General features: G+C 37.1%; 1 protein-coding gene across 10 annotated transcripts in view; it reads right to left on the bottom strand.

Moving 5' to 3' along the window:
- Positions 1-10,232, bottom strand: part of Dop1a (DOP1 leucine zipper like protein A) — a 92,061-nt gene that overhangs the window by 62,698 nt on the left and 19,131 nt on the right. For all 10 annotated transcript variants that reach the window (XM_029542729.1, XM_029542730.1, XM_029542731.1 and 7 more), the window contains exons 3-6: positions 8,966-9,147; positions 6,558-6,728; positions 4,154-4,343; positions 1,889-1,987 (exon numbers count right to left, since the gene is read on the bottom strand). In XM_029542729.1, the coding sequence (XP_029398589.1) occupies positions 1,889-1,987; positions 4,154-4,343; positions 6,558-6,728; positions 8,966-9,147 (642 nt within the window). The remainder of the gene's footprint in view (positions 1-1,888; positions 1,988-4,153; positions 4,344-6,557; positions 6,729-8,965; positions 9,148-10,232) is intronic.

Raw genomic sequence — 10,232 nt, 5'->3', positions numbered from 1 at the left:
CTTGGGTAAGTTCTCTAGCTCCTCCATTGGGGACTCTGTGCTCTATCCTATAGATGACTGTGGGCATCCACTTCTATATTTGCCAGGCACTGGCATAACCTCACAAGAGATAGCTATATCAGTGTCCTTTCAGCAAGTTCTTGCTGGCATATGCAATAGTGTCTGTGTTTGGTGGCTGATTATGGGATGGACTCCCGAAGTCATTCTTAAATACATCACCACACATTTTGCAGTGTGTTAAAGATCTCTATAATCTCAACTAATGCTTAAGGAGCTGAAGGGGTCTGCAACCCTATAGGAGGAACAACAAAATGAACTAACCAGTACCCCCAGAGCTCATGTCTCTAGCTCCATATGTAGCAGAAGATGGCCTAGTCGGCCATTAGGAGAGGCCCCAGTACAGGGGAACACCAGGGCCAGGAAGCAGGAGTGGGTGGGTTGGGGAGCAGGGCGGGGAAGGGGAGGGTATAGGGGACTGTGAGACTTCACACACTGCTGCTCTCTTGAAACAGCACAGGAGGGCTGGGAAGGATGGGCAGCAGGAACATGGAGAGTAGGAAAGTACGGAGAAGGTGTAGTTTTAATCAGTGACCAAGTGAGATTCCAAACTAAGTTCTTATCAATTGAAGCCTAGGATTTAACTCGGATGCTGTGGAGGAGCCTCTCAGTGGAGGGATTACTAATATGGAACGTTTGTTTCAACAGGAGAAAGGTCAATGTCAAAGCTAAATATGGAATGATCTGCCTAAGAGCCTGGCAGTAAAGTTCACGTTGTTACACACATTTCTTTGACTTATTTTTTGTTTTTTATGACTTTAACAATGTTAAAAACAACAACAACAACAACAACAACAACAACAACAACAACAACAACAGCCTCCCCAAAACTCACCTTAGGTCCATTTGGCCACTCCTAAGCTACAGCTTTGTAGCTGAATGTTCCCAATATGGAAAATATGCAAATTCAGAGGGCAGAAGAAAGGACCATAGTTAAGAGTGGGGGAGGCTCAAAACAGAAACTGGAAGTGTCTCAACCAGTGACAATGTACTCAATGAACTATAAAAGGCTTCAATTATTATTTATTCAAATTAAATGAAGTAATAAAAGATTTATTAGCAAAGTTGTAAAAAAAAAACACTTTGCCAGTTATAATGTGAAGTTGCTAATCTCTCAACTAGCAGCCATTATGAAAACACCAAAGTCCTTTCTGTTAATTGTATTTTAGAAAAAAAATTTTTTTTTGAGACAGAAACTTATTATGTAGCCCTGACTGTCTTGAAACTCTCTATAGACTGGGCTGTACTAGAACTCACAGAGATCTGCCTGTCTCTGCTTCTTGAGTGCTGAAATTGCAGGTACCCACTACTATGGCATGGAATAAATTTAATTTTCACAGCAGATTTCTTTTAATTAAGGAGATTGATTAAATTAAATCCCAGTAAGGAAACACTTCATTAGAGATTTGTCAGGTCAGTTGCTTTTATCTGTAGTGAAATCAGTAGCAAATGACATAGACACTAAATATTTGGTTCTCAAACAATGCCAAACTCCCCTAAAGTTCTGGCATGTATGCTGGAGTCACCAAAGCAAGATAATGTGTCATCAGACAACTTATTGGCTAGCTGACTTTAAGGCCTGGGTCTCACGACTGGGCTTATTTAGAATTAGCAATGAGCACCCCCTGCTTTTTAAAGTTTAAAAACTGTTTGAAACATAAAGCAATCTGCTTTAGTTACTATATTCTTATCAAATAGCTCAGTAGTTTTCTTTACAATATTCATGATATCTACTTCACCAAAAAGGAATCTGTTTTCTGTATAAAGACAATACTTTAATACAGTACCTTTAAAACAACTACACGTTGAGGACATTAGTATCAAGGTTTACCTGACTCATATGGAATGGGAAACAGAACAGGATGAGGTCCAGCGTGCTTCTCTGTACAAGTACACTTGAGTCTTGCACTGAAGTACTTACTGCTTCTACCTGAAATGAGAAAGCCTTTAGCATCCTTGGAAATGTTGTCCTGGTATTTTCATCTAAGACAGAGAAAATATACCTGTGCTAATCCCAGAGCTCTACAACATACCAATGTTAATGCCAGTGTCAATGACTTCTTACCCTGTGCCCCACTTCATGTCTACACAGCATGTTTGTGCAAATGCTGTGTGGCAGCTTTACTCACACTTGCACCCAGTGGGAGGCAAGTCAAGTGCCTGTTGACCGATGAAAGAACACCACACTGTGGCATTATCCACAAGAGATTATGAAGCAACATAAAGCAACAAACCAATGACACCACACACAGAAGCATGGACTAATCTCAAGTGTGTCATAAACTGTGAATAAACCACACCCACGGTATGATTCGACATACATTAACAGTCTTGATAGAATGAAACTAAAATCAGAAAACAGACCAACATTTTCAAGGATGTGAACACAGGACAGGAACGACCACAGGGGTCTAGTGATTTGGGGGTAATATAATTTTTTGAGTCTTTTTTATAGTAGTGGTTAGGAGACTGATTGCAAATTGGTACAACCATTCTGGAAATCAATCTTGTGCTTCCTCAGAAAATGGGAAATAGTTCTACCTGAAGACCCAGCTATATCTCTCTTGGGCATATACCCAAAAGATGCTCCCCCATACCACAAGGAAACATGCTCCACTATGTTCACAGCAGCTTTATTTGTAATAGCCAGAAACTAGAAGCAACCTAGATGTCCCTCAATTGAAGAATGGATACAGAAATGAGGTTCATTTACAAAATGGAATACAATTCAGCTATTAAAAATGAGGACATCGTAAATTTTGCAGGAAAATGGATGGGACTAGAAAATATCATCCTGAGTGATGTAACCCAGACCCAAAAGGATGTGCATGGCATGTACTCACTGATAAGTGGATACTAGCCAAAATGTACAGACAGAATACCACAGATCCTAAGAAGTTAAATTAGAAGGAAGGAGGGACCTAGGTGGTAGAGGGGCAGCGGAGGTGGAAAGGGGGGCAGGATCAGGTATTGGGGGTGGGGGGAGACAGGAGAGAAGCCCAGAAGGCCAGGAGAATGAATGGAAATATGCAGCTGCTGGGGATAGGGAGTATAGGGAGCCTCTAGAATGCCCCAGAGACTGGGATGTGAGAGGCTCCCAGGACTCCACTGGGATGACCTTAGTGCCCAACAGTGGGGAGATGGAACCTGAAGAGACCACCTCCAGTAGATAGACAGGGCCCCCAGTGGAGGGATGGGGTCACTAACCCACCTTCAAAATTTTTGACCCAGAATTGTTCCTGTCTAAAAGAAATGCAGGGGGGCAATATTTGGAATGTAAATTAATAAAATAATTAATTAAAAATTCATGTAAGATGGCTCAATTTTAGCAAATGGAAGTAATATTTAGCTAATTCTAACTAAAGTTGTACATCAAATATCAGTTATTATCATAATATGGAAAACAAGATTAATAAAAAAAAATAGAACTTTTGAAAATGTCCTGGGACTGGAGAGATGGCTCAGCGGTTAAGAGCACTGACTGCTCTTCCAGAGGTCCTGAGTTCAATTCCCAGCAACCATATGGTAGCTCACAACCATCTGTAATGTGATCTGACACCCTCCTTCTGATGTGTCTGAAGAGAGTGACAGTGTACTCATATAAATAAAATAAAAATTTTAAAGAAAAGAAGAAAATGAATTCCTTGCCCATTTTAAGACTAAAGCGTCCTACATTGATTTCCTTCTGTTATCAATTTTAAAATTAAGAAGAATATAAGAACACAGTCAGTGTCCATTTTTTTTCAGAATTCAGCTATATTATTTTGTCTAAATTACATCTTTTTTAATAAGAAAAAGTGAGACTGGAGAGAAGGTTCACTTTGGGATTATTATAATAAATGCAGCTATGGTAACAGTGCTCTATTAGTAAACAAGACAGAAATAATTAAAATCATGGATTTGCTTGTACGAAAGGTCACAGGTATAAACAACAATGCCTTTTTCATGAAAAATTAATCCTTAAAAATATTAATAATTATTCAGTATTTCGCTGTTAGTTTTCTTTGATGAGAATAGGAATGTTGCCCATGGCATGATTCTCAGAAGAGTCTAAAATGTCTGGCTCTGGAGAAACACTTGTAGCATGTCAACCCACCATGAGCTCAATGTCACTGCCAATTATATACAGCTGATCTTCCATTGAAAGCTTCCTGTTCAGATGGGCCAGAACATATGTGATTCCAGGTAAGCGCACAGCAGGACTGGTGAGCAGACTGCCCCATAGGGCACTGTAGAACGCAGACTGCTCTACAGCCGCAGCAACCTTTTCCAGCAGTGTGTTTGTTCTGGAGCATACAACAGAAGGAAAGGTATAAGAAAGGAACCATTCAGGGTCAGAGAAAAGTAATCAACCATTATTCTCTTCCAAAATAGTTTACAGCATCGACAGCACAGTTATGAGCTCTACCCTGCAAACAAGTGAGCAAGTCTGGAAGAATACACTTCATATTCAGAGGACAGGGTACAAGTCTTGTTTCCGCTGTATATTAGCTGGATAAATCTAATCCTTTCAATTCAGTCTCCATCTGTAAAATGGAGAGAATAGCACTGCAGCACCTGCCTACCTCACTGGATTAAGTAGAATAAGTAAGAAAGCAACATATTTAATTAATCAATCTTAGCATACCTATGTTGACTTCCTACAAAGAGATATTTCCAGATACCTCTTTCTGAAATCATAACATGTGATTCACAATAATAGAATTCTATCTATGACAAAAATCAAAGTAAGGTCATCAGTGATTGATTCTTGTTTTAAACAAAATAAACAATTCAATATACAGAAGTCTATTATATTGCAGTATAATATAGCAAAGTCATATGACTTCAGTTGGTGATTTAATAGTCACATTAATCTTAGGCCTCAATGTATCTATGCATTAAAATAACACATTTATGAGCCTTTTTATAGTATTTATAAGGAATATGTAACAAAGCATAAATAGGGCACTACAGTCAGAAAGAGAACCATATAATTCCTATTTTAAATTTTAATTAGAACTAGTAGAATTAAATGTTACTATTCTGTACTTCCCTTAAGAGTATAATTTAAAACTTATTTCTAAACTAAATGAACTACTTTTATATTATGCTTCTAAAAGTATAAGCAAATAGGTAAGTTAATAAAAAGTAAACAATATGAGTCCTAGACATGTTTCCGGGGTAAAGACACTTGCCATGGAAGCCTGTAAGGCAGACTTACATCCCTGGAGCCCACATAAGGTAATCTGCAGCCTCTATACACATCAGGTACACAGAGTCCACGACAATAATGACAAAAAAGGAAAAAATTAAAACAGCAAATTATGCTATTAAGTTTTAACTATATTTTTTCCTTTTCAATATATGCTAAAAGGATAATACAATATTTTCAGAATTAGATTCTTATAGTATAGTGGAAATAGTTGGAATATATTAATTGGTCAGTGTACTTGATTAAATTATTTAAGTTTAAATCATTATGCCTACTCACAAGTTAAATTTAGCATTTCCTATTTTTTCCAACTAAACTCAATTTCTTTCTTTTTTCTTTCTGTAACAACATAAGGGCATCACACATTGTCTATAGCCATTAGCTCTTAAAAACAATAGGCTCCAAAACAGAACAGATCCTCTCCTTTAACACTTCACATCAAGTATTACAGCAAAAGCTGGTGAAAAGCAGTGCATCTGTGCCAGGCTATTTTCTCCCATTAGGAGGTTAAACACTATTGTCACAGGGACCCACTTCACACTATTCATTATTTATTAATATATCTGTTGTATCATTATTTTAAACTATGGGTCATACGTTTTGAGTGACTTACATGTGCTAAGCGCTGGACTGTTTTATTATTTTACATTTAAAGATGAAGGAAGGGAACACAATTAGAAAACATTAAAATGTGTTCCTAAGCTCAAATTAGATACTTTGTAATAGTTTTTATTGCTCTTGAAATCTTATATGTATGCCTGTTTTGTCTGAATGTGTATCTGTGTTCCACTTCACTGCCTGCTGCCTGTGGAAGCCAGAAAAGGATGCTAAATCCCCTGATGGGAGTTTCAGATGGCTATGAACCTCCAAGGGAGTGCTGAGACTCTAACTCAGGTCCTCTGGAAGAGCAGCAAGTACTCTTAACCCCTGAATCATCTCTTTAGCTCCAATAATGTTTTCTTAATTTTTATTTTTTAATGTGTGCATGGGTGCTTTGTCTGCATGTATGTATGTAATACTACGTGAATGCCTGGTACCCAGGCAGGCCAAAAGATAGTATCAGATTCTATGGAACTAGAGTTATAGATAGCTGTGAACTGTCACTTGAACACTAGGAATCCAAGCTAGGGTTTTTGTAAGAGTAGCCAATAATCTTAACTGCCGAGCCATATCTTCAGTCCCATGCTACTGAAATCTTAATGTGTTATGTTGCTACATCTAGAATAATTAATTTTGTGATGTTAAAGCACAGTTAAGGATGGCTCTGACCAACTCCTAATTTGTAATATCAAAGAGGACCAAATACCTCTCATAATACTCTGATCCTTCTTCTAAGCCAGGAAGAATACCAGTCAGCAATCCCTGGAGACCAGGTTTCAGAGTTTTCCCCAAAGGCAAGTAGTATATCTCATACAAACTGAGCAGTGTGGGTTTCACAGACATAGCAGCATTGGCAAGAAGAGGAAACAACCCAGAACTGTTAAAAAATAAAAGATGTAAAACAGCACCAACATTAATTCATATGCAAGTATATCATATATTCTGATGAAACAGGTTACAGCAAATGATTAAAATATTATCTATTAATGACTTCTACATCTGTTAAACTAAGCCAGTTCTCTCACCTGAGTTTCATACACACAAGCTTCCTAGCTGTTTCACAAACTCCTTATATTCCACAGTTCTAAACAAGAATTCTCAGAAGTTTGCCCTTCCTCCTCCATAACTAGTATTTGAAAATGATATCTATTATTAGCTGGCCAAAAGCTATATATCTATCTAGAAGTGATGTTTGCATCTACTGTAAAAATGTCTCCTTCAAGACTCATGTATATTGATGCATGCCCCATACTCAGGAGGCAGAGGAAAGTGGATGTCTCTGAGTTCAAGGCTAGCCTGATCTACATAGTAAGTCCCATCATAGTCAGGGTTATGTAGTGAGACCCTGTCTCTAACCATTGCCCACTGGCTGTGTTCTCTCTTCAGGTTTGCTTTGTAGCTAATTCCTTAGTAAATTCTCATCTCATCCATGTAATTACTTAGCAGAGTCTACCATATTTTTATCACCTTGTCCTAACAAGTAGAATTCAAAACTCCTATGAAGTTATAACTTTCATTAAAAATGTCTCATAGATTTCCTGCCAACAGTTTTGAACATTTTTTACCTTGTGGCTACATACACTGCATACACTGTACAACCTGTGTGCACTTACTCTTTTCATTCTTGTACTCCTAACTCAGCCATTCTGTTCCTTTGAGAACCCTCCATGCCCTCAGTAGACTTGAGGCCCTTGCCTGTCCTGTGCACAGACATAGTCCTTACACTCTTACTTACATATGGTACACTGGAGGATCCTTAAGCATTCAGCTCTCAGTTTATGTCAGATCCTTAATGAATTGACACTAACCTGCTAATTAGATTAGGATTATAGCCCTATTTGATTTCCTAAAGTAGTAAATAGTGCCATATTAGAATCTAATATTCTAATATTATTATTAGCCAATATTCTTAATATTATATTAAGATTAATATAATAATCTAATAATAATATTATTCTAATATTATTATTAGAATATTAGATTGAACTATTTGTGAGGGTTGGGAACAGGAGATCACAACTGCCAGTATTTCTATATTTAAGACCCTTGTGCCATGTTTTGCACTCAGGTAGTATTTTGAAGATGAATGGAGACTCATAGACCATTCCTTGTTTTATATAGGAAGTAGAAGTCATGTACAATTGAGTAGTTTTCTACACAAAATTTTAGCAACACTGTGACCTGAAGATGCAGTCACACGCTGTCTTTGTGAGACTGCCTTTTGTGTGCCGAGGGTCATGGCCTGCCTTTACTAAGAACTCGCCTCACTGACAACTCTGTCTCCCAGTTCCCGTTTTTCTCTGCCCTCTGCAGAAATCTTTGCTTCCAACCCAATGCACTAAAAATAAACAACAACAACAAAAAAAAAACAAAAATAACTTTTGTTCTTGTCATGGTATTTTAGGATTCAGAAATCAGTTTCTCTGAGAGATATGTAAATCTGTTCCATTAGAGTATGGCCCTCATGTCATCATGCTATATACTTTAAGTATGCATGGTATGGAAATGCCTGCTCAACAAGACAACATAAAGTGAGAACATGAGCAGTTCCAGAACCAAGGGAGCCCTAAGAAATGGCAGACATTGAGTTGGGTTGGATGAGAAAAGGGTGGTAAAAGACAATAAAAAAGATTAAAGAAAATGTCATTTCAGAGAAGCCAAAGGAAAGAATGGTCAAAGGATGGTATATGATGTTAAAGCTACTGAGAAACAAAGTCTTTCCCCGCTTAGGCTACCTTCCAACCTTAAAAAGGTATAATGCCTTAGTAGTGTCAACAATTTTGAATGATAACTTTTATGAATGCTAAGAAAAAAAATTTGAGAAAGGTTTCACTTTTGTCTAAAGTGACATTTATATAAGAAACAATTTTTCAAATTTTTAATTTTATTGTAGAAAGGTTAAACAGTTTAGACATATATACAAATATATATTGAGATAGAGTCTTACTATGCAGTCTTGGCTGGTCTGGAACTAGCTATGTAGACCAGGCTGCCCTCAGACTCATAGATATCTGCCTACCCTGCCTCCTGCGTGCCAAGACTGAAGGCATGTACCACCCCACCTAGCTTAAAATATATTTTTATATTGTACACAATTAATAAAATTACTCTTACCTATATAAAAAAAGATCTTTGGCAAGTCGCTTAGGGCCAATGATTTTGAAGATGATCTCATACGTTTCAAGTGCTTTCCGATGAACTCCACCTGGTAGTGCTGGATGCAGACACTGAGCTAGGCGTTTGCCTATGGTCAGTTTTTTGGGTACTACCTGGTACTTGGCATTATTTTGTAAAACCTTGAAGAAAATAATTTTAGTGAAACTGAGAAAAATGTCTCATTTTATTACTATTTTTTATAAAAATTATTATAGACAAATTTTGAAACTTTATCAGTATATATTTGAAATTAAAAAAGAAATTAAAAAGGATTACATTGTTAAAAATATAACTATCACATGTTAACAGAAATATGTATTTTTAATGAAAGAATAATTTGTATAAAATGTGTAGAGAATAAAGGCACAGATGAGAGAGAGAAACTGACTGTCAAAGGCAATATAGTAAAGTCAGCACTAGAGTATCCAGTCATTAAATCCATACCAAAATATATTTTGACAAAATAGGTTTTGACTACATAAATATATATGTGTGTGTGTGCGCGCCTGCATATGCATTTCACTCTCTCTGTGCCTGCATAGGTTGTCTTACCATGCTTTAGTTTCATCTATAATCTTAGCATCTTATTTTTTGTTATTTGTATACAATAAAATGTTTTTACTAGGGGGCTGGAGAGATGGCTCAGCGGGTAAGAGCACTGACTGCTCTTCCAAAGGTCCTGAGTTCAAATCCCAGCAACCACATGGTGGCTCACACAGCTCACACAGCTCTGTACAGCTAGTGTACTCACATACATAAAATAAATAAAAATTAAATCTAAAAAAATGTTTTTTACTAATACTGATTAGTGTATAAAAAGCTAATTATATTCTTAGTCTAAATCAAGCCCATAATTCAAAGATTTGCTGTTGAAAATAGTTCAAAATGGGACTCTCAGCAATCTTTCAGCAAGACAGAAATCATAGCTTCCAGAAATGAAGTCATATTTCTCGAGCTATGAGAGAGAGATGAAGTTTCAAAGCTCACATGGTAAATGTTGAAAGTACCTGTGCAACACAGAGGCTTGTGTAGGACATTTTAAGGTAAACCCTTGGCATAGTGGAAATGAAGTCCTTTTCTTATACTAACAGGGTAATGATCTTGCAATCTATATTCCTTGCTGAGTATGTTAAGATTTCTTTCCTGGGCTGGAGAGATAGCTCAGTGGTTAAGAGCACCAACTGCTCTTCCAAAGGTCATGAGTTCAAATCTCAGCAACCACATG

The sequence above is a fragment of the Mus pahari genome, chromosome 10 (assembly GCF_900095145.1).
Source record: "Mus pahari chromosome 10, PAHARI_EIJ_v1.1, whole genome shotgun sequence".
NCBI lineage: Eukaryota > Metazoa > Chordata > Mammalia > Rodentia > Muridae > Mus > Mus pahari.
Note: the sequence above shows the minus strand (reverse complement) of the source record. Positions and strands in the feature narration are given on the sequence as shown.